We start from the raw sequence: 25,196 nt of genomic DNA on the forward strand, positions 1-25,196 counted from the left end.
GACTTGCTCCCTCCCTATTCCACGAGAGAGGTGAGGCACGTATGTGAGTGTCAGTGTGTGAGAGAAAGAGAGTGAGTGAGAGAGAAAATACATAATTCTGCAGAATATTAAAATGTAGCATGTCTGAGGCTATATCTGGGGGGTCCAAACCACGCCTTTATTCTAATATGCCTCAGGGAGAGAAAAGAGTCAAAGGAGGTGAAAGGCACAGAGTTGCGCAGTGCCAACTAGATGATTGTAAGCAAACTGAGGAATTGGCATGAAAAGCGAGCAAGCATGCTCAGTGAACATCCTCCGTCTATCAGCGGGATTAGGCGATCCTCTCTTACATAATGTTGGATGTAATATTCATTTGGGTTGTTTCAAGCAATGCAAATAGGAGCTGAAGTCTAATGCTTTTTTTTTTTTTTTTGCTTCGTGCATGACAAAACATGCTTTAACAGCTGGCTCATTCCATTTTCATCAAACTTATTTTGGGCTTAAACGCCCCACCCTCTCCCTCCCTCCACCCGCACCTTTCCCTCCCCCCTCTCTTTTTTTCTGGCATTGTTCACTAATCAGCCATCATTAATGTCTGACTGAAAGTGGTTGGAGTTTTAGTGTTATTTTTCTTTTTTTTGTCTCCCCTCATAGCAGTTTTTGCTTGTACGCTTTTAGATTATTGCAATGGGGGTGGCAGGAACGATCTACAAACTGATCAATTTAGAATTTGTTCGATTTGCAGCAGTCGGTTATTGATGAAATGTCTCAAAGCCGGCATCAAGAGATCAATCATAAATATTACATACAATTAACGGAATTCCTAAGTGACTTATTTTCCAACAGGATTGGAGAACCTCTGTGAACGTTCGGAATCTTGCCAATGCATCGATTCGATTAATGCTGCCTGGAGGAGTTGCCAGACGTAAGCCGGCGCTCCGGTCTTGATCATGATGGTGTTCTTATTCAGATGGCACTCTAGTTGGAAATCGATGGTGCCTCTGGTTACGCTTCCAAAACATTATTCATCAAAATTCAATCAACTGCTATTTTCAAGACTCCCTTATTATGCCCAGCCTGAATGGTTGACAAAACGCTAACAACAATTAAAGAACAATAGAAGTGATATTTCTTGATATATCTTCATTGCATGGAAACAGGCCTCATTGTTTGTCCTCTTTGGCTTTGTCTGGTTGAGGCTCTTTGACATTTTATGGAGAAAACGGAGGAACAAAAAAAAATCAAGGAACGCAGACAAATCTGATTAAAGTCGCATTAGCATTCAGAGAGATTTCATCAATGGATGCCACATCCCCGGGTCTTCTCTCAAAGGCCAGCGAAAACCCGAGGACTCTGCAGATGTATTTTTAGGCTGCATGCAATGGTATATATAAAAACTTCCTGACATTGGGTCAATACCTGCGATTCATCATGTGAGTTGACATTGTTATTTGAAGGCACCGACAACAGCCTCCACTGACAATTTGTATTCATCGATGATTTTTTGACTCTGCCCTCATGTTTGTGCAGTTTCGGGATTTTCCGGCCACTTTCATTGTTCAGTCTCCTTGGGAAAGGTACAAAGGGTTGCTGGGGGAAAACGGAAGGCTCAACCGACCATGAAGCTCATTAGAGATGCTCGGAGCAGAGCTGCTGCTTTTGTTGCCACTGAATGGAGTCGACCAGGGTGTTGGGAGATGTGAGCGGGCTGCCTCTTGAACGTTTTGCCTTCGGAGTTGCTTTAAGATCATACAACAGAGTTTAGTCCCGAGTCAGTCACAGGGAAAAATTTAGTCCTTAATGAAGCCCTTAGAGGAAGTCTATCCGCTGCAAACGGTTAACAAGTTTGGGGTTTCTACTTTGGTTAACTGGGATTGGATCGTAGCATTCACTTCGCAGTCACGGCATGATAGTTTTTGACTAATGACTAAAAAGCCATGGCGCTATATTGATGAAATAGTAGCGGTGTTTCAAAGTAAAATGTCATTTAGTTCACACTGTGTACATCCTTGTTTTCCACAAAGCCATTTTAAGAACAGGAAGTCGCCGCTTTGGTTCGGTATAAACTTTCCACCACTGCGCCGAATCACCTATAGATGACGTACATCATTGAAAAAATGAAATCTTTTGCGTATCACAGGAACAGAGGTGGGCCGTCCGCGTCATCGCTTCACTTAAATGGACTGAAGGAGGAAGTGATCGCAGAATATGGGCCTATATGCGCAAACGTGCTACTTATTCTGTCCCTGCGAGTTAGTTAGCTGCGTGTTTGGGGTGAGTCAGTACGATCTGAGGATAGCGGACAGTCAAGGCAACAACTCATGCGAGCGTTGGCCCTTCAGCCCCCCCCCCCCCCCCCCCCGCCACCGCCGAAAAGTAAGGATCCACTTTTACAGCGAGCCATGTCTGCTGCTGCTGGAGTCACCTCAGGGAGACCGGGCAGAGGTGCTCATGTGGAAGGACAGAGAGAGAGAGAGAGAGGAAGTGTCAAGGGAAATGTGCTGAAGTGTTAGCTCAATGTAGCCCACACACTAACACCCCGCTAGTGTTAACGCATAAATGGATAAACCAGAGTTGGGACAAAATATCAATACAGAGAAGTCACACATTATCGTGACACATGACCAATACATCACATCCAAATAAAAAAAAATTTTTTTTTTGCTTTCTGATTATGTAGACACTCGGAATATCCACAATGTTTACGGATTGATTGATTGTGGCCACTCCTCAAATGCAGGAAAACATTTTCAACAAAGACAACCGGAAAATAAGTGGGAGGCTTTTTTTATTTTTATTTTTTGGTTCATAGATCTATTGCTCTCCGCACTCTGAAATCACTCTGCCAGTCACCATGACGCTACCCTGTGTGGAACATGTTTTTTTTTTTATGCAAGAGTGGCGAATCACATCCAAAATGAGTGGGCTTGTTGAAGGCCTTGACAGTATTGACATATTTTTTATTTTGTTTGAGCATTTTCAAATGTCTGATTAAGTCTTCAGAGACTTCTCAGGTGGAGTGTTTGAACGAGAGGCTCAGTGTTTAAATGTCTCTGGAGGAACGTCAAGTCCCGGCTATTGGATTAATGAGTGTCTCCATTGCGCCGTAAGCAATGAGGCGAGTGGCTCAGATTAAAGTTGACGTCCATCAAACACAACCATGCCCATAAATGTAGTACTTACCGCACCCATCATGCCTCACAGCGCAGTCTGAGTCACCTAAACGGTGGACAATCACAGCGTCGGCAATTCATAGCCTTTGTTACCACAAACGACGGCTTTCACATGCATTTTTAAAAAACTTATTAGACGCAAAGTAGGTTGTAAATCAGTTTTCAAGTGTGGCTTATCATCATTTGTGACTTTTATCTGTGGCATTACCCAAACGATCCTTTAATTTCACTGCAAAGAAGCAAATCGGTGAAAGATGAAAATCTTTCTTTTAAATTATTATTTGTATTACACCCACAGCATTCTCTCGCCTGCTAATACTCATCACAAGGGGATGCACAGTTAACATCCGTGATTCCCTGAAGGGTCGTTACCAACTTTTTTTTTCTCTCTCCCATTTCCTGCCTCACGGCTACAAATCTTTCCAAAGTGATCACTGTAGCAAAACGTAAATGACATCTGACAGCTCAGCTGGCAGCCATGAAGACCACTATATTTTACTTTAATGTCTTTGTATTGAGTTTTGACAATGCCTATCCTTCAGCAATGTCAGACGGTATCTTCTATCAGCAAGTGCTGAACAAAACAAAACATGTTTCGGATATTTAGATGAGAACTGAATGTGAAATGTGGTCCCAAAGGAACCCAAAGTACATTTTCTTTTTAGACATCAGATGGTAAATAATTGATTTGATAAAAAACGCCAGGTAGCAAGCGCAGCATTTGACCATATGGTGCTGGAAACAAGGTCAACTGGATCAGCAAATAGGGAAAAAAAATGATACTGCAACTGTGCAACATCCGACTGAATTCTCAGGTGAGCATGCTGCTTTTCAAGCAGATCATTCCAGGCCCGCAAAATGCACCTCCCACTGATTCGAAAGGTGAGGACATGTCGGGGATTACGGCGGGTTGTGCTTAAGGTTTGTGTGAGTCCCCTCCGGGGGATGGCTTGCTAATGTGGACGTACTTTGCAGTGTTTATGTACAAGGCCAACAACGGTCCCAGTGCAATAAGCATCCTATTCATCATCCCGGCGATTGTGGATCGGCGCGTCTTGGCGGTTAAGCCGCTGTAATTAATCCGTGTTTATGTTGTGTCTTTGGCTACGGGAAGGAGAACTTGTGCAACCTAGACCTGCTCGATGTTACTGAGCCGCGGCGGATTACCTTGGAACTGTTCACAATGAAATACCTGCGGGGAGGAAAAATGTTAACTTGGGTCGCTCGCGTCACATGTCGCAGCCTTCATGTCCGAGGAAGGTCAAATTATCTTACGGGTGACATTTTAAGACGTGCGTCATAAACGGAGCAGTTTGAGCGTTAATAAATGTCAACTCTAATGAAGCGTCTTATGTGTTGATGGGACCTTGGGCCGTCAGTGTGTTTGTTAAAGATCATCATCGAAGGTACGCTTGGTGTGACCAAAAAGTAGAAAATTACAAAATTATCGATCCTCCTCAACGCATTCAAAGCAGCCACGCATCTCTAAATGTAGATTTGGACTTTTCTCTCTTTGAACATCAAGTATTTGCTGGACAAATCTGTCTCAAAGATTAAAGCAATCCAAAACGCTGATCAAACAACTAATTATTTCTGGTTTCGATGACATATTTTTTCTCAAAACATACCAAAATGCAAAAATAAGCTTTTTCTGGTCAAGCGGTCTCAATGAAAATGTGAACATTCTTAATTAACGCTTATATCAGTTTAAAAATAAATGAAGTACTATTAACAGTAAAAACACTGAATGATAATGCAAGTCAAGCAAAGATCTGCGACAATACATTTTTCGAACTTTAGCAACCTTTCCGACCCTTCTGTATCTCCTTTCTGAAATAAAAAAAAGAAGCCACCAATTTCCATTTTGGAAGCTTAATGGCCCTTGTGCAAAGCCAGTATGAGCTCGAACGTTCTTACTTGCGCAAGAACAACACACTCAAATGTCATGGCATATTTGTGTGTTGTTAGATACACATTCCTATTTAAAATGATTGAGTATATGTCCTCAGAATTGTTTGTTTGTACAATAAACAGTATAATTATACCGATGATTTAAATTGATATGTCGTCAATATATGGTGATACTCGCTACACCAAAGTTGAGTCAAGTCATACTGTGTAAAGACACACATGGTGATGAAAGTATGAGAACAAAGCCCCGAGAGATGATTCATGCGCCGGATGCATTATTAATAATACGCCTGCACTGGGTCGCCCGCTGAAGAAGCGGAGTTGATGAAATCGCGTCGTGTGGCCGCTTCATTGGCTCTCCTCTGAAGCTGCCACTCGGGCTAGACGAGCCACAAGTGCCTGTTCTGGAAGGGACAACGGGACACCGGTTTGACTTTGACTTGGCTCGATAAAATTGACTGAACAAGACCGAATGACAAAGATGTCGATGTAAACACTTACTTAAAGATCTGTCAATATCACGTCCCCAAAGAAGGTATACTCGTGATGGCAAGGAGGAAGTGTGATGATAATAGAAGCAAAATCCAACTTTCATAGAAAATCATTCGATTTTCTAGAGTGCTTTGTCCTTGTGAGCAGGATCCAATCTGATTTGATTTTGGAAGTCCCAGAGAAAGGTGCTAACATTCAAACCCCAAACCTTAGAACTGAAAGGCAGTCTTGCAAACCACTAGCCTAATGCGTTCAAAAAATCCGACTAGCGTAATGCTAACACGTAGCCTGATACAAAACATTCTATCAAAGCGAACGGATATTGGCATAGATGCTGCGGTAATTATATCATTCAAAACATCTGGAACAAAACATGGAGCAGCAACATGTACAAAAAAAAAAACTATTCAATTACTGACAAGAATCTTTGCTCTGTGTCAGCAACTGTTACTTGAGACCTGTTGGGGACCTTCTCTGCCTCTTCGTCTTGCCCTTAAGTCCGTTGCAGTTGACCAAAGTGCTCCACAACGTTGCGGCACAACGTGTTTTTGTACTCAAGTTGCTCGACTCTAAATTCGGATTTGCCGGTACTTGAGTCGTGCTTTGAGCCGTACTTCTCCTTTTTCAACGTGTATCTCATTCATCGAAACACAATTTCTACACAGTACGTGGCTGAAATATCTCCAGTACAATGATGTCACACGAAGATAAATGCACCCATTTTATTGTAAAATTTCACAGCTATGTGCAATTCCCTTATGAAAAGAACATGTTTGGATACTATGCAGACGCTGTGCCCCCCTCCCCCGCCCCCTTTTTTTTCGGTTCACACAACCCAAGGATTACATAGATACCAAATAACTTACATAAGCAGGAGAATTCGATCCATTTTGCTCAGTGACACCTTTTTAGAATGCCTATGGTTATTTATTTTTTTTACCGTTATTGTTTTTCAACATCCATAGCAGTGGAAAATGTTTTGTGTGCTCCTTAAATAAACCACAAAATAAATACAGTGTAGAGACAAACAAAACTGATTTGGTCCTATTCCATGAACTTCCTGCAAGTGAAACTAAACATTCAACATGCACACACTTCACGGCGATCCGCACTTCTTTACATTTGACACATGGTGAATAAAATACAACTGTGTGAAATGTGGAATATTTAATTTTCTTTTGTTGTTGTTGTCATTTGTCCCGATCCGGAATGTAAGAATAATGACAAGTTGCAGTGCAAGGTCACGTGTCACTTTCGCCTTTAAGATTTGAACCCACCCCACAAAAACTTGTACAACCAAAAAAATGATATGTCGTTAATTTTTTCGACGTTGCGATGTGTCAGATTAGTATTTAAGTCCGTAGCACTCAAAGCACAACACACACAGATGAAGAGGAGTCATGTAAAGAGGACACTATAGTGGTTGAGAGTAGACAACTCGCGTGGCAGTTTCGGAACATAAAAGGACCAAACATTAAGATTCAAAACGTACAGGAAACCAGAAACACAGAAAATCTGTGTGGCCTTTTGAGGACTTTATAAAAACGGAGCTGGCCGCTGATAAGAAAAAATGTTCCCCACCCATGTTGTAAAGGTTGACAAATACCCCCCACCCCCCAAAAAAATCAATGAAACAATGCCCCCCAAGACCCGATGCTGAAGCTCCATAAAAGCAGTCACATTTGAGCAAACAAGGACAGACCTTGGTGAGAACATTGACCACAACATAGAAAGAACAAGAGAAGTTGAGCAAAAGCTCCATTGACAAACCGACTAAAAAAAAAAAAATGCACCCATTATGAATGCATAAATGTACTTTTTTTGAAGACGATATGAACATAAGTACAATTTATTTCCATGAAATAAATACAATAAATAGATAAATAAATACCCCCACCGTTGGATTATTCTATGCCATTAAATAAGTCTACTATACTGTCATTTTATATAATGTGGCAAGCTGAAATTACAAAATATATATTTTATATAGACCCTTTTCATTTCTTTTTCTTTGTGTTTTTTTTTCTTCTAGAAAATCCAAAGGGTCTTCTTCTTTTCATCATTTATATACATCGGAACGGCATTTACAGATGAGTTTTTGTGCCATGACACTGGTCAACAGAAAATTTTAATCAGAGATGCCTTTGTGTCCCTATTTTTGACGTTGTATTAAAAATGCTTTTACATACAGTATGTTCTCGCACATCTCCCCCTTTTTTTTTTTTTTGCAATATTGTAATTTTTTTTGTTTTTAAGTTTTGAGCCAAAACAAATTTAAAGCTAGAAAGGAATTCCTCCTATTTGCAAATATTCCTAAATGTATTACTGTATTAACCATTTTATTATTATGAAAACCTGACGTGCTAGAGAAAAACTACGGGAAGCGTTAAATTTGTCACTGCCCCCCCCCAAAAAAAACAAACATCTAAAAGTTTACAGGCATCTCCGATAAAAAAAATTGCTGACGAGTGTTATTGCCCTGATCTATCAAAAACACGCCACCCCCCCACCTTCCCCATTTCTTCAGTGCGTTTATATATTACACGACATGATACACAACATTTACAACACTTTCATTTGCGTCTTCTCTCAGCACCACGCCATTCAAAGCAAACGGATCGGAGGAACAAAACATTTGGGATTTTTTTCGGCCCCAACAAGCACGAAGTGAGAGGCTCCGCAATAAGGCTTTCACAGCTTTGTGTTTTGTGTCATCTTCGAAGTGAGCTCCAAAAACGATCCACCGGTATCTGCACTGACATCCGCTTTGGAATGTTGATGAGTTACGAGGTCATCTTTGTGATGGTGCGTTTTTTTTTTTTTTCCCAAGCAGTGAAGGGCAAGCGCACAGAGACAAAAGTACTTTTGCTTGTGTCTCTTCTTGCATACAGAGAACGCATTATGCAAATGTTGGCTTTTAACGGTAAATGTTGCTTTTGTTGAAAGCTGTGAGGGAAAAAAAACAACAAGAAACAAACGTGGAGCTAACCTTTCCACCTGAATGTAAAGATATTCCGATTTTTTTTCAACCCCTAAATGATACCCAGCAATACCCGAAAAAAGAAATGCGTGTATTTTTTCTTCCTGGCCTTGAAAGGTGCATGCAATAAATATAAACACACTATGCAGTAGTAAAATATTTACAGTATTTGTACAGTTGTCCATAAACAACGTCGCCACTGTCGCTTTGACTGCACACATAAAAAATGGTACACGATTTGTTGCGTTTTTTTGTCACGTTGGCCAAATTAAAACCTGTTTCAATTAGAGATGGGCCTCGTAATTGAGGAATTGGTGGTGAAGAAATAGGTGGATTTGAATTTGAAGCGTCACCAAATGCCCATCCCTAATTGTGACACTTTTAAAATGCTTGACACTTTGCAGCACAGTGATTCCTTCCATTTCACCACTTTCATTTCCATCGGTCCACGAAAAACAAAACCAACAAACGAAAAACAAACCAAATGAGAGGCGTTGGCACAGTGAACAGAAGCTTATCACGCACAGGAATACTTCAAATCGGCGTTGATCGATCTTATCATACCGCTTAATGTAATGCTACAGGATTTGCGCCGTGTGCCGCTCCAAAACCGATCTCTCTCTTTGAAGAAATGTCCCACACAGCGTCAAGAGCGCGGTGATGAGGCCGGACGAGCGCTCTTAAAGATAGAGATAGGAGACCCAGTAGACCAGGTTGAAGAGACCGAACGCCGTGGGGAAGAAGATGCGCGCGTACGAGTCAATCTTGGCGATGCGGATGTGCAAGCGGCCGTGCCGCCACGCCCCCGAGCGACAGTCCTCGAAACAGCAGAAGAAGCTGGCGCAGTCCTTCCCGTCCAGACACTCGTAGCCGTACTCCTCGTCGCGCTCCTGCATGTGCGTGGCGTTGTTCATCTGGATGGCCGTGGCCGAGCGCGGGCGGATGTCCACCGTGGGCGTCTGCTTTCAAACAGGAAGCCGACAGTTAGCGCGTGGACACGCGGCGCCGCCTCGGGTACCCTTTGTGAGTAGGACTGAACAATTCATCCGATCCAAATCCACCTCGCGATGTGGTAGGAAATGCCGGACGTTTAATATTTCATTGTTTCGGAGGGGGGGGGAAATCTAATTGTCGTTGTCGTCCAATTTATGATTTACTGATATATTTTGTCAATCCATTTTGTAAATTTGTAGTTGTGAACATCCAGTGTTTCATTAATGCAAAAACTTATTTCCTGGTTTGTTTATCTTTGTAAAAAAAAAACACAGAAAGCTGAAAGTTATCACTAATTAAATTGCAATATTGAAGAGGAAAAAAAAATTGCAAATAGATTATTTTTTCCAGATCGTTCAGCCCTACTCATAAAACCAAACAGTTGGGGGGTGCGGGGTCTCATTCGCGCTGCCACTTTCTTTTGGTACCATGAGTCAGCGATACGTAATTAGCCCCCTTGATGATAACTCGACTGCTAACCAGGACAGCGACACCTACGGAGGCATGTAAACTCCTTGCAGAATACAAGAAGACGTCGTTACACACTACAAGAATGCGCGCTTATCCATATTCATTTGATTGTTTTTATTTGAGGCATTTAAAAAAATAACAGTAAAATATTAACTATAGGTGAAATTGCAACCGTAAAACGAGAAATGCCTCGTGAACCAAGAAAACCCCTCTGATAATGTTTTTTTTTCCTCCCCAGACTACTTTCAAGGTGGAGACAGGTTTTCCAAAGCATTATGATTTACTGTAGACCTATGTGAGGAAAAAAAAAAGTCTGCCTTTTAATAAATGCCTTGCCCCCTCTAATCAGCAATCGCTAAGTATAATCCGTGAACCCCCGCCACTCTTGAGGAAATACGGTAGGACAAAAATGTCAGCGTCTGTCATTATCAAGGGAGACAATGAGTATTCGAAGATGCCCATTTCCATCCACTTTTTATCTTCAAAGTCATGCCAGTTTCTGTTGCATAAATTGGGATTCCAGCAGTTTGGCAGATTAAATGCTTCGGCAGCATTGGAAAGATCCGCGACCTTGCTGATAAAGTGTGGTGTCAAACCTGTCTCCTAGAAAGACTCGGTATGTCGAGCATCGCAAAAAGCTCAAGCAGCATTTCACGTCACGGCTTCTCAGCTTGCACTCTTGTGATATTTTTTTTGTTCTTCTTCTTTCTTTGTGTTCTCTGGTGATATATTAAAACCATTCCTGAAAATAGTCCCTATATAAGATTCCAATGTATCTTAAAAATTTATTGACCTTAAGCCATGGTCACAGCAACATGAGAAACGTTGCCGGTTGTTCGAAAATGCCATCCTGCTGTTTGCATGCGTCCTTAAATGAGCTGAGAATACTTCAACTTGACTTGACAGATGATTCCCTACAGCCTCATTTAGCCCAGCACTTGTGCACAAACCCGTTGTCCCTTTTGAAAACGACACATAACCCCATATGGAAAACAGCATATGGGTTGCTTTGAGCACTTAGTCATATATTTATTTATTTATTTTTTTGGTCGAGTCCAAATGAACGGACAGTATGTTGAGTTAATGAGGGGATTACGGCGAGCAGGTTATGACTTCGTTCTCAAAGGGGATTGGTTTAGAACTGGAGGCGGAGCAATGAGTGGAAGCTCAAGCAGAAGGAGCATTAGCGATGTCCCGCTCACACCGGGCTGTGCTGGGTTGGTGTTAGCAAACAGAACAAAAAAAAACAAAACAACCAAAACAAAGGAGCAACACAGTGACGTTGGCAACTTTAACTGACTGAACAATAGACAACCTCTCAGAAAAAGGGGACATTCTGTGTGACACTTTTGACGGGATGTTTAAGTACCGACTCGGCTTGGCTGGAATTCAGTTCCAAAGCAAATCAGGGGGGCAAGACATCTGTTTTGAAAAGCACGTTTGTACACTATATGGACACAGGCATTGGCAAATGGGAAAATGTTTCTTTTTCCCCAATTAGGAGAAATAATACCCAAGCAAGGATTTGATGTCATTCTACAACACTTGGAGTAGCTGTTGTCATTTTTTCATGATCCAGAAAGAACGTTTCTTAGATCATTTTAGAAAAAAAAAAGGCCAGAGAGTCAGTTTTCCCGAAAATATCGGATTAAGAATCTGCACCTCCAACTCTGAGGTCGGCAAAGGGTCAATTTTGCCATTCGGGTTGGGAAAGAAGTCCTGTCTCAGGTTGAGGAGTTCAAGTATCACGGGGCCTTGTTCACGCACAAGTGAGGGCAACATGGATGTGTAATGGGGTCTGCTGCTTCGCACCATCTAAGTGATGAGAGAGCTGAGCCAAAAGGAAAAGCTCTCAATTTAGTGATCGATCTACATCTGTTGTGAAAGGACACACTCACTGGCAGTATCGTATGTTTCCTTTGTCAGGTTTCTGGGCTCACCCTTAAAAAACAGTAAAGTGTCCGGCGTGGGGGGGTCAGTGGGGGGTACGTATTCATCCTTGGTCACAGCTGAACTACAAACTGAAGGAGACCGCTGTCCATATAGTGCATGTGGAAATTTGGATTGTTGCTCGCTCCCTTCCACCTTCCTTACGTCTTACCTGATATTTAAACACACCTCTAATTAGTCTCAACACTTTGTGAGGGGGTGGGGGGGTTGTCTGTTTCAGTCTGTTAAGGCTCTGCTGACTCCGTAGGAAGTGTCAGGTTGAGAAGCCCAACGAACACAGAGGTAAATTCTCACTGGCAGGACGGGAGGTGGCGGGGGGTGGTGGGGTGGGGGCGGGGGGTAAGCTTTTGCAGCCGCAACGCGTTTTGGTTAAGACAAGAGTGAAACAGGACAGAGGGAGCCAGAAGCAGTCCAAGCTAGGCCTGGACTTAATGTTCCATTGGGTGGAGGATCAGTCGGGTGCTCATTTAAATTGTAAAAACAACAAACAACAAAAAACAAACTGCTTGAGTCTGGCTGGCTGGCTGCCTCCGCACTGTGTATAGCAGAGAACGCCTTGAATATCATTTGAAAAGTGTTCATCAAATGAGGAGGTGCATAATAAAAATGCAGGTAGGATAAAGAGGGAACTGAGAGATGCAGATTTTTGCTGTAGATCAGAAAAGCAGGATAGTGCTTGAGGGATCAACCCCCCCCCCCTCCCTCCCTCCCCCTACAAAAAATAAATAAAATTGCAGCAGAAACATGCAGTTAGACACAGGCAATATACCTTGGAGGAAAAGAGCCGGAGGAGCTTTTGTCCAGACAGGAAACAAAGAATGTGAGGAATTGAATAAGAGAATCAACAACAAACGGAAAACGAGACATCAATATACCGGAATTCAAAAAGAAAGCACAAGGTAATGCATCAAAATAACAAACCCCGCGCCAGTCGGAATGGAAAAAGGAGATACTGCAGAAGGACATAAAAAGTATGACAACAGATGACAAAATGCATGGTGGAATACGCTTGAGAGTCTATTTCAAAATACTGTCCTCTCTTACACTTAGCATATGATCGCTATATTAAAATCATCAATGGCGAGAGCCGTAAAACAGATGCCGTGTTTGTCATGAATGTCACCTTGAGTAATCAAATGGAAAACAAACAAACATACACACAAAAAAAAAAAAAAACGATTGATTCGTATAACCTTTCAGTTCAGAATCGACAACTACTCGGCAGGACAGGTTGGCTGGCTCTTCAGCCGAGCCGCATGAACTCTTGATGGATTCAAGTCGAGGCTGAAGCCAGCGCCCTGACATGTGACATGGGTCGAAATTACAACTGTAACAGATGTGCGGCGGATTAGGCGACGGTTTGAGCTGAAGGATTCGCTCACCGAGTAAGTCGAGGTGACAGTGATCGGGAAGATGCTCCCTTAGGGATACTAAGTTTTTTTTTTTTTTCCTCCTGAGGATTAACGTCAGTGTAATACTGTGGGCGAGGGACAATGAGAGTGATTGAACCTTAACCTACTGTGGATATATAAAGTCTACATGACCCTGTCCAAATGACATCTTTTATATATATATAAATATAAAGACCAATACAAATTAGTACACATTTTCACCATTAAAATGACCTTTAACCTGTAGGACTTGCACACCACAAGAACCAAGGCAAGGGCATGGAAAATCCTACTGGACCCCCGACACCCTGCCCACCACCTTTTCCAGCTACTCCCTTCAGACAAACGCTACCCAACCATGCACACCAAAACCAGACACTTTAATCAGGAACTTTCTGTATAATCGTATACCTAAAGTTGTACTCCAATTATTGCGACTGGTCACTTAAAAAAATGGCGCAACGATGATCTGCACCAACTGCACAACCGTCATAGTATTGTATTGCACCACTGATCACTTGATCTCTGCTCGGTGACTCTGAGCCTTGTCGCACAGCGGTCTTTGGGTGGTACGGCGTCACAATGGTACCCTTACATTTTGGAAAGTCTTTCGATACTTATGTCTTGTCTTTCTTTATCGTGTTGCTTGTTGTTGAGATACTAGTGTAGCCTGTATAACCGGAGACTAACTCCTTGTGTGTTCCACATACTTGGCCAATCAAAATGATTCAATTTCTGATTCTGCTATGGTTGTACAAATGTTTACAGCCTCTTCTAACTGGCTAACTTCGGTATTAACTAGGCACATTCAAATTCATGTAAAATGGAAGTCAGCGCACAACTGCCTAAATTTAAAGTAGCTCTGATCAACCCCATTTTTTTCCTGACATTTTTTGTCATCGAACAGCTGAAATTTATTTGAGGTTAATGAAAGGTACTCTCAATGACGGTGGCAGTTGTGTGCTAACTGCACTTCATCTAATCCAAAATAAAAGATAAAACGATTCGGAAGGGCACTCACCGGGTTTTTCTTCTTCTTGTCCTTTTTGGCGCTTGGCTTCCGATTGCTGACAAAGTAGTGCAACGTGCCATACTCTATTAGCGCGGCAAAGACGAAGATGAAGCAGACGGAGACAAACAGGTCCATGGCTGTCACGTAGGAGACTTTCGGGAGAGACTTCCTGGCTATGGTACTCAACGTGGTCATGGTCAGCACGGTGGTGATGCCTGGTAATGACATCATAGACGATGGTTGTCGAGCAAGTTTGCAACAATTATCATCGTGGCTAGAATTATTGCAAGAATCGAAATCTAAAAATGGATGCCTCATTTTTTTCCTTCAGAAAACTTGCCATTATATCAGCCCATAAATGGTGTTGGGAGGAAGCTGTTGGGCCCATTTGTAGTGGCTTGCTGAAGCACTGAGACAAGCATGTAAATGAGTTTTTGTGCTGGAGATTCACCACGTATTGGAAATTGTCGTACCTGTACAGGATTATTTATGTTTGAGATATAGCCATCCACCCGCCCAGCGGACTTTTCATAGTTACAGATCGTAAATTCCAGATTCGTAACGCACAGCATTAGTGCGTCACCCTCAAAGTAATTTTACCCCTCAAGGGAATATGTGTTTTGACCACGACTAAGAACAATACGCATCCCTTAAAAACCGTGATAGGACAAATTAAGCAAAGACTTGGAAAACGTTTTGGAGCGGCAAATGTTGGTGGTCAATCTGCCATTGACCACCAACACACCGACACTACAATTCCAATAAACACCATCTGGTAATCCTTCGCCCAGTCTTGCTCTGGCTCTCATGATGATGTGGAACAAGGCACATGGAAAGGGTTTATATGATCGCTGATAGTACAGATTAGCACTCCCGTCAGTGGCATAATACCTCCGGAATACAAATAAACAAAGCTCCCACCTTCCCTTTCACCGAATTGGGAGGTTTGCATTGGCCTACTGTTGGGAGAGACAACAGACATCTGCCTCTCTCAAGACGAATATTTCAGCATTGTGAGTGAATTGGTTTATTTCGGGGTGGCATTGAAGGATTAAGAATGATGTCATCTGAATTAATCCACTCCCAACCACCTGGCTGCTTGTACTGCCCGTATAATCTTTCAAAGGGGAAATTTGGATTTTCCTTTCTTGGTATAATTTTAGCAGGGATTGGACTCTGTTCGCATTTCCGCAGCAAACGGTGCTGAAATCCGCCAACGCTCGAGTACGCCATCTATTTTTAGAGATTGATGGCAGACAAAGTCATGACGACAGCAAGGTAGGAGGAAGCGCTGTTCCCAGGCAAATTCTTGTACATTCTGGTATGCCCGATAATGATCACATCGAATGGGTTTGGGGGCAAGATTTTCAGCCTTACGGGTTCGAAAAGAAAGCTGACAAGGAGAAAGCTACATGACGAAAAAACACATCCGTGTCATGTTCCCTGCAGGTGAAGGAAGTTCAAAGCCTGATGTGGTTTGTTGATATTTCAACTTTTGCTCTCGTTTTAAGACCCGCGTCCTTTTCCTTTGCGTGCATCGAAGTCGCAGCAGCCTCTGTTCTTCTTGTGCTGAGGCTGCATCCCGGCATCTTTTGCTGCTGTACTGCGTAATGAATGCCTCATTAAGGCATGCGTGAAAACATGTGGCCATGATTGGCTCTTCTTATCAAGATGGACTAGATTCCTGAGCAGCGTGCATGTCTCGGAGGGAAAGAGAAGGGGGAGGAAGGAATGGAAGAGGAGGAAGGAAAGCGACCGACAAAGTAGATGGCTTTTCAATCGTAGGTGAAGTGGGGCCGCCGCCGAGCTCTTCGTATGTTTCAGGGGGCATACTTGCCAGTGAATTTAACCGTGACGGGGGGGTGGTGCGGGTCCGTAGCAATGTGCGATCATCTGAATTTGGATTGCCAGCATTTGACATGCAAAACACAAGCTCACCTAATGACGTCCTGGCCGGCACCGCATCCTTGTTGATCCAGAATGAGACCCAAGAGAGGACGACAATGAGCGTGCACGGGATGTAGGTTTGGATGGTGAAGTAGCCCATCCTCCTGCTCAGATCGAAGAAGACCGTCAGCACCACGTAGTCGCCTAAAAGAGAGGAAAAGAGGACAAAACGGTTCAGATTCCATTTCCTTCGATACACGTGAAACTTCTGACAGCCGGAATATGCCGCAGAGCACTCTTCCGACCGTCCTATTAAGTCGTGCTGTCTTAACACACGATGATCAAACACAGCTGTCGACAGCGAACATGAACAAACTCAAGTCTGACGATGAATATGTCATGCTGAGTAACCAAACTGTTTGCTGAAGAAAGCTAGCGCATTCAAAAAAAAAAATGTAAATGCGGTGTAAGATTCTTGCTTTTGGGCCGTGTAAGACAGTGATTTGTAAAAACAACAAATAAAACGAAGGTTGCCCATCCCAAGATGAAAAAACACAAAATGCGAAATGTCTTAAGTTGTTCTCGATTACCATCTTACGATCTTGTTTGCTGAATTTTTGGGGTTGCATCGTCATACAGATGTCACACTATGCACGGTCCACCATTGATGCTGCAATAACCAACCCGCCCACACACACATGGTAGTGTAGTTCATTCCAAACAGTGTACTACTTCAATTTCCCGAATAAGTATGCAAACTTGAGCATCGATGCTTTGATTTCTGCAGCTGGATCAAAACCAAGGACTAATTTAGTTTGAATTGTGTTTGACCGTCGGGACTAAACTGAACTGAACTATACAGCCTGTGAACGAGCTTATTCCAGTTAGCTTTGGTAGTGCTCAAGCAACTCTCAACTTCAATTTACTTGGAGTGTACCCGTTGGCATCCGTTGACTCGTTTTAGTAAAATGGCAGCTCAGCGTCGGCCGCTTGTCTGCTAATTGATTAACATCAAACTGTTCGCGGTGTCGGAAACCTCCGCTGGCCTTTTACTATGGCTTGTAACCTGCAGGGCACAACCCTTCTCTCTGTCTCAGTCGTCAGTGTGATGGTGCGTGTGAGTGAGAGAGAGAGAGAGAGATTGTTCGATGGCCGCTGGCGCTTTGCGATAGACTGGCTGCGAACAGCTGGCTAATAATTTTCCTCATGAGAAAGGGCGCGCCGCAATTTATTGCGAGAGCAGCCGACATCTGTGTGTTTTTGCGCTCGCGCTAATGAGCGACAGAGAGACCAAGACGCGAGACCGTTGGTGTTTATTATTTTGTTGCGATCAGCGCCAGCGAGTTCCTGTAGCATCTGGATGAGGGAGACCACGTCTGGGCGATATGAAATAATGTTCGGTGACCCCGACAGCACAGCCATAACTGTTCAGATGTATTTTTCTGCTGATGCAGGCTGGGGCGTGTCATCTGGTTTGTGGGCAATACAGGACTTGATGGTTCGGCAGAGCACTGTTTACATTTTATTAGCATTACAAGAGCAAATAACCCCTTATACCAAGATCCATCCTTTGCGACTGGTTAATCCATGTAATCCTGATGTGGTCAGCAGCGCAAAACCTCCTTCCCATTTCCACACCTTTAATAACAATGGTCTTTCCAGCATGGCTGAAATTGGTCGGCGACGTTCTCTGTTGCCTTAAGCTCGCTTTCATCCATTCACCGGTTTCATTACAGGCCACGACACTTGCCAACACGATATTTTGTCGGAGCCGTTATCGACCTGTGCCCTCCACTGTGGCAAGCTGATATTTTAGTATCAAGCCGCCTTGCCATTCGAGCAAAGGGGGTCATGCATTAGTTGGTTACATCCTGATTGCACATAGTTTCAAGGCTACGGCGTGTGGATGATACACACACAACATTCATGGATGGGGAACAAGCATAAGCTTGGTGCACTCATCCTGGTCATTAGAGACTTCCAGCCTGATTCGCTCTCTCATAGACGAACAAGTTGTTGACTGTCCTAAAAGGGAGTTCTTCTTCTAACACTAGAAAATATTTTTTGTGTTCCTATTATTGTTGTGAATGTGTTTTTTTTTTTTGTAATTTCCTATCCTGCTGGTACATAGAAATCGCTTGAGGAAAAAAAATCCAAGTCTGTTTTCTACAATGGATGTCAATTGCATTCAAATTCAGAAATGAACCCTTGACAGAAGGACAAGGTGCGTTTTGATGAGAGGAAATGTTGACGCAGCTCATGCTGGAATGTATATTGGCGTAGTGTTTTCAGTTGGATTCTTTGTAACGGCCCTCTGAAACTTGGGAAAGAGGCTGCAAAGTGAGTTGCGGAACCCCTGACGCGCAGCTCTCACGATCTAACGTTTTCTCTTATTCATGACCATCACCACCGAGGGGTCCAATTTACACCCAGTGGACCAGCAGTGAATGTAATGAAGCAGCTGTACGTGCCGCTGTGATCTCCCGGTCTTTCATATGTATCCAACATCGCCCACATCTTCAGCTCCTTCCCTATCCGGCTAACAATCATGTGATCCAAAGTGCTAATTTCTCCTGTAACAAGAACACAAAGATAATAACAGATCAGGACAATGAAGGCATCCTATGTGACGCTCTCTGCCCACTGTTAATAAAATGAGCTTATCATCCATCCATCACTGGAATTATATTGCTTTTAAGTCAGACTCACTCGAGACGGGGATAATTTTTGCTGACCCAACCCATGCAAAAATACCGACAGCAGCACAAACCTGCCATTGAGATTTTTTTTTTCTTTCTTTTACTGAGGATCGCACAGCTACTTCAAGCTGATGTAATCTACGGGAAGCAATAAAAACTCGGTGGCCCTGATCATTCATCAGAAATCAGCTCTTTATTGTCTGAGGCAACACGTTTAACAGAAAGAAAGCGATGGTAAGGCACAATAATTATTTTAGCTTTAGCTGTAGTGCGATGAATATAGTGTGTGTGTGTGTCTGTGTGTGTGTGTATATATATATATATATATATATATATATATATATATATATATATATATATAAATTCTTATCTGAGTTATAGCAGAGAAGATTGATGGGGAACAGTGAACAGGAACATGGTCGGAATGAAACCTGGCATGCAAATGCAGGATTCCTGACCAGAAGAGAGGAAGAAAATTAAAAAAAAAAGTCACATGAGAATATCATATCGTCATTTTGCTGGCTGAGAGCTTGCAAATTGTTGGGAGATATGCACGGGCAGCAGAGACCTGAGGCTAAGGCTGGCCAATCTCATACGAGGCTGCTGACAGGCCCGTCCTTTAAACGCTTGGGGATATAAGAGGTGACAGCGTATGTAAATGTGCAGGTTTGACTGAAAGACGAGACGCTTGCTAATGACCGGGGTTACGCCTCGGCTACTTGCCAGGGTCAATGGTACTTAGCAGGAATGCTTGCTCATCACTCTTTGGTGACATGACGAATGGCAGATGATAAACAAGTTCCCGTGTTGCTTGGTTGTATCGTTGCAGGCTGCAGTGGCCATTTTATACTTTGCCACCTGCTCATTGAAATATAAAAGGAAAATAATTTTGGGTCGAACTGTAAAACTAAGAAATACGCAAAGGGGGAGGAGTACGTTGCCTGGGAGCAATAAAGAATAAAGCCAGCTGACTTTTCTGTCAATTTTTGCATTGGTAATTGCAAAACTCCATCATCAAATTCATCCAATGGTTGCTTTGTCTCCTCTGTTTCTGCTTTACTTCCACCTCACCTTGTCTAAAAATGGCTGCATTTGTTTTTCACACACTGAGCCGAGATGTGATTCAAACCCGTTACGTAAGCGTTGGCGTGTTCTTAAAATTGAACGCTCACCCTTTTTCTCTTGATAGCGCGCATCGTCTATGCCTCATTTTCACTGCTAACACAACATGCTATGACCTCCGATGTCTGACAATGACACAACGGATTGGTCGTTACAATCGCTATCAAGACATTTAATAGACGTATGGATAGATGGGTGAAGTTTACTAGCCTTAAAGTCACTGAAATGGGTCTTGGTTTATCATCGCCGTCACCACATCAGTCATATTTCAGATACTGTAGTGTTTCCCTTTCCTTTTAGTCACCGCAAAGTTTTGTGAAATGGGCGTCTTTGAAAATCAAGTGCGGTTGTCGTTGCAACCCATCTTTTTTATAAATCCCCCCTCTGTCCTATAGTCCGACTATTCCAGTGGAACGTTCAGAAAATATTGCTTCAAAGAAATTGAGAGGGCTGCACTTGCAAACACAATTTGCATGAAAGCAGGTTAATCCTCTTAGTCAACACAGTCCGAGCTCGCGTCAATGACTTCAAACTGAATTTCACGGTGTCCTTTTGCAAAAAGTTCATGCTCATAAACCCGCCTCGATTTGCTACCGTATCTTTGATACTCATTTTAGACAATAACATGCCACTCTCCATCTAAAGCTTTGTGAAGGTGAAAGACGGCGCCTGATTGACCACAATGACAGATAAAAATGTGTGCGCGCATACATATATATATATACTTACACACGCACACACTTTTCGCCCCCAAGTATATTGCCAAAAGTATCGAACAACTTTATGTGCAAGTCCACATAAAAGGAAAACATCTCCACAAGCAACATCTCTGACACAGTCGGCCTACTTCTTTTAATCATTTGGCTCAGCACCCTCGCTTCACTCTATTTGATGACCTCCATCCATGCCTACAGCATCTCAACTAAAAAAAAAAAATAATAATAATAATAATCACCTCAATACTGCTATCCACTTGCTAGATAGTTTTGATTTGGGAAGCAATGCATCGGTGTGTCCTGTTTTCGCCATCTGAAGCTTCTGTAGCAACTGTTGTGTCCAATGAAAAGTAAATACAGGAACAGGAACACAGGTGCGTAATCTCGTAAAAGCATTTTTTTTATTTCCTAGCTTCAAACTGTGCGCTTGTGTAAAAGAAATAATATATTGCACCTCTGTTTGAGGAGATGGAGGCTTGGAATAATAATCGCTTCATTGTTGAGAATGTGGTCGATTGTGTGGCTGGTTTATTAACGGTGTCTGGAAGTAAGTGTTTTAAAATGAGAGTACACTAGTGTAAGCACGACTGAGTCCGCCAGAACAATAACACGTTACTTGTAAACAAAACTACCCTTGGAAGCACTATTATGATCACCGCGGTCTTGCGAAATGATTTTTGACAGCTACCCATCGGTTGTTCAAACGTCAGAAATATAACTGCGGGCTTCCAATAAGCATCAACGTTACCGCGGTCGCAATTTTATTGGAACAGGACAAAATGTCTTCATTAAAAAAAAAAGCGCTTCACTCCACTTGCTCTGCGTTTGTCCTTCACGAGACAAATCTTACCGGTAGCTGCCTCTTCACTAATGCATGAGGAGCAAAACAGTCATCCATTTAAGTCGTGTTACCGTGGGCTCTTTGGTTCCGCAAACCATCAATTATACATATCGGGAAAGATGATTTGGGTATTGCCTGAAAGAAAAGTTGCTCCTTGTAAATCAGCTTGAGTGTAACGTGACCGGTGTGGCATGCGGGCACAGGTGTGCGGGGACGGGGGGCGTCAAGGGGTGGCATTCGGCATAAATTGGTCTTTAACTTGACAAAAGGACGATACGGGCTGAGTCACAACATTTATCCTGCCCCTCACAAGCGTCGCCAGGAGAGAGAGAGCGAGAGAGGAAGGAGGAGTGGATGACTGGAGGAAGAGATTAACAGCGAGTAGCTACAATCGCAGTGGCGTCTGGCTGTGGCTAATGAATTGTTTCGGCAGTCTTCAACCTCCTTTCTCTTAATAAACGCCGGATGATCGGCACCTGATTAAAGAGCTGCAGTACATTTCCGCAGTCATTCATTTAATCTTCTTATAGATTATTATTATTACTATATAGATTTTGATGAGTGAGCTCACACTGTGATTTTTTTTTTTTAATACTTTGTGATTGCTGGCGGGATTGACATCTCACTTTGATGAGCGCTTTAGACCATCTTCTCTCCTTTGACTTTATGGCCAGGTTTTATATCCAATCAGGACTACAATGTCTCCGTAACTATAAAATAAACTATTGGCGTCAGTGTTTTATTGCTTTCCATTTTTTGTAACCACTTTTCTTGATTAAACAAGCAGCGGCCGACAAGCGACCTTGCCTCCGCAGTTATGTTCCCCCCACCCTAGGTGTGCGGTAAACTGTTTGGGTGTCAATAATTCTACTCATGTGCTTTACTTATCACTACATTAAAAAATAATAATAATCTGTCACCTGCACTTGTTGTTTTTCACGTATTATCTGTAGCTGGAAGATTTCTATTTGAATGTTCTGAAGTCCTGTTTCAGAGCCATTATCAAAGTCAGTGTGTGTAAATCAACGTCTTATCTTATGTTGTTCTTCGAGCCAAAAGCTTCAAATGACAGGGGATCACATCAAGACAGCCTCGGGTGGTTGCCGAGAATAAGCACACTCAATTTGAACCCAATTGTTTCACGACGCAGTCCACCATCACGACGGATAGCACAAAATCAACACATTTTGTTCTTGTACGATGTCTTTCCATCACGTTCTCACAATCTAAATGGATCTCAAATAAGGTCTTGCGTCCAGTCAGTACAACAAATGTACGGCATATTTGTTGTCTTGTGGCAGCAGAACCGTCAACACTTTGGCCGTTGTCGAGTACGTCTCTGTGGATTAAGCTCTCCTTTTCCGTTTGCGGCCGTAACCACCTAAAGATAGAAACGAGACTGCGCTTGGTCATGCTATAAGAGGGAACGCATTTTCTTTTCCGTGGGTTTCCTTCGCTTGTATTCTCGAGCTTGTTCCTTGCACAAGCCCCGCCCTGGATTTGCCCCATCAACAAATCATCTGTAAACTGTGGAGCTCCGTCATCGCGACAGGGCCACTGATGTGTCTCGGGGCTTTTTCGACTCGAGCTGAATCACACAGGCGGACGAACACAGACAACAAGGCTGCACGGCGCAGCTTCCGGAAGGTCAAGCTAAGAATAGGTTTCTATACGTCACGTGCAGACAAACGGGCTCATTGAAATGTGCACGATTGTATGTATACGCATTGAAGTGCATTCACACAATGTGGGTTTGCGACCCGATTGTGCTGCTTGAATAAAAAAAAAAATCATGACTCATAACTAAGAAGAGCGAGAATAACTAGTGAACGAGACACAGTCAGTTGGGGAAATGACATGGCTCTCTTTGATGCTTGGATGGAAAAAAGCCTTCAGGACATCCGTCTAAGATTTTTTTTTTTGCTAATTTGTGCTTGAACTCACAGACATGGTGGGACCTCGCTGCTGATCTGAGTAACGGAAGCGTAACATGAAAGCACTGGAAATAATGTCCCGCCATTTATTGATATTTTTTTAATGTGTATAATGTGTCCACCATCCTTTTGCAGTTTGAACAAGCATAAGATAAATCTACGTAGGCGGATTGCTCCAGCTGCTTGAGTTAAAACTGCGCTTCTGAACACGGCACGTATCGAGATGTCGGACAACAACAATTTTGCGCACACTCAAACTAGCCAAGCTAAAATCAAATTCCAACCGAATACTTCCGCGTTCCCTTGTAACTGTGGCAGTGTGTGAGTGAGTGTGTGTTGATAAATGCCGCTATAGGCTTGCAGGCAGTCTTGATGCAAAGTGACATGTTGCCAGACCACGTCTTTGGACACTGGCTGAGCAGGGCAAGTGCGGAGTCCAATAAAAGCAGACGCCACCTTTATTAAAAGGTACACATAAAGAGGAGCAGATGGCATGTCAATCCCCAAAGCATCCATTTCACCATAAAATCATTTGATCTTTTTGAAAGCGCGCTTCGGTCATCGCACATTTTTGGGAGAACCAATCTGATCACAGTCATGTTGCTCTTTCCAAAAACGAGCCCGAATGACCTCCTCTGGCTGAAGCCGGTTCACCTGCCTGCTTGTCTGCTTGCATTAACGTTACTTCCACTTGCCTTGCCTGCCTCATTCGAACACCGCAAAAGGACCTGAATAGGAATAATATTCAAACTTTCAACTTGTCCTTGAATACACCGCTGGAAAAAAAAAAACATAAATCAAGACAGATTTTGCGTACTCTCCATAAACAACCTATTTTCATCCCATTTCTGCAGCTCTCGCCAAGTGCATAGGTTGCACTTGGTGGTGGCCAGACTCTCTCTTAACAGACTGCTCGTTGAGGCAGATGTGCTCGCCCAACTGGCAGCAGGTCAGAAACCCAAAGTGACTGCAAAATGAGACAAGGGGTCTCTCAACCGCAGTCAAGGTTCTCCGAGCTGACAAGAGAGCAGATGGCGGGTTGGCTGTTGGCGGAAATAACAAACCAGATCAGAGAGGCATGCTACGAAGTCTTCATCACATGTAATCCGCCGACACAGATTGCCTTTTCGTGATGTCACTTGGAAATACTTTTCATTAAATGCAGAAGTTTCAAATGTTTTTTTTTTTATTTTTTCGGAGCTCTTATAGTTCAAGCATACTCCATTGTCTCACCATACCTTTAAATGTGGATGCAAGTGGTCGATTTACGATTTGCATGTTTTTGTATGTCGCCATATACTGTATGTAGCACTGGACTACCTGACAGGCCTAGTCGCAATCAACCTCTTAGCCAACACTCCAAAATATAGCTTGATGCTCCACATGAGAGGGCTGCTCCACTCAACTCGTAAAATATGATGAAGCGTCTGACACTCCCAGACCAATTCAGAAGCTACCGTTTGTGGCACTTTTTCTCGATTCCATATTTAGTCATCAATTTCTCGTGTATAATATCCTTTGTATGTGCAAAAAAAAACATATCGGCAAACGACAAATACATAAATGGACAAAGTGTAATCAAAAGATTTCTTTGGATAATCACAGAGTGGATTAGCAGTTGGCGTGCATGCATGAAGTGATGCTA

General features: G+C 42.9%; 1 protein-coding gene across 4 annotated transcripts in view; it reads right to left on the reverse strand.

Annotated features, from left to right (window-relative positions):
• Window positions 1-7,388: 7,388 nt before the first annotated feature.
• The window catches only part of gabrg2 (gamma-aminobutyric acid type A receptor subunit gamma2), a 33,476-nt gene continuing 15,668 nt past the window's right edge, over window positions 7,389-25,196 (reverse strand). Inside the window, exons 7-10 of one of the 4 annotated variants that reach the window (XM_052046858.1) lie at window positions 16,291-16,443; window positions 14,362-14,567; window positions 12,719-12,742; window positions 7,389-9,497 (exon numbers count right to left, since the gene is read on the reverse strand). In XM_052046858.1, the coding sequence (XP_051902818.1) occupies window positions 9,216-9,497; window positions 12,719-12,742; window positions 14,362-14,567; window positions 16,291-16,443 (665 nt within the window). In that variant the 3' untranslated portion in view covers window positions 7,389-9,215. The remainder of the gene's footprint in view (window positions 9,498-12,718; window positions 12,743-14,361; window positions 14,568-16,290; window positions 16,444-25,196) is intronic. The other 3 variants (XM_052046860.1, XM_052046861.1, XM_052046862.1) reach the window with 3 other exon arrangements.

This window comes from Hippocampus zosterae, chromosome 16, assembly GCF_025434085.1.
Source record: "Hippocampus zosterae strain Florida chromosome 16, ASM2543408v3, whole genome shotgun sequence".
In the NCBI taxonomy this organism is placed as follows: domain Eukaryota; kingdom Metazoa; phylum Chordata; class Actinopteri; order Syngnathiformes; family Syngnathidae; genus Hippocampus; species Hippocampus zosterae.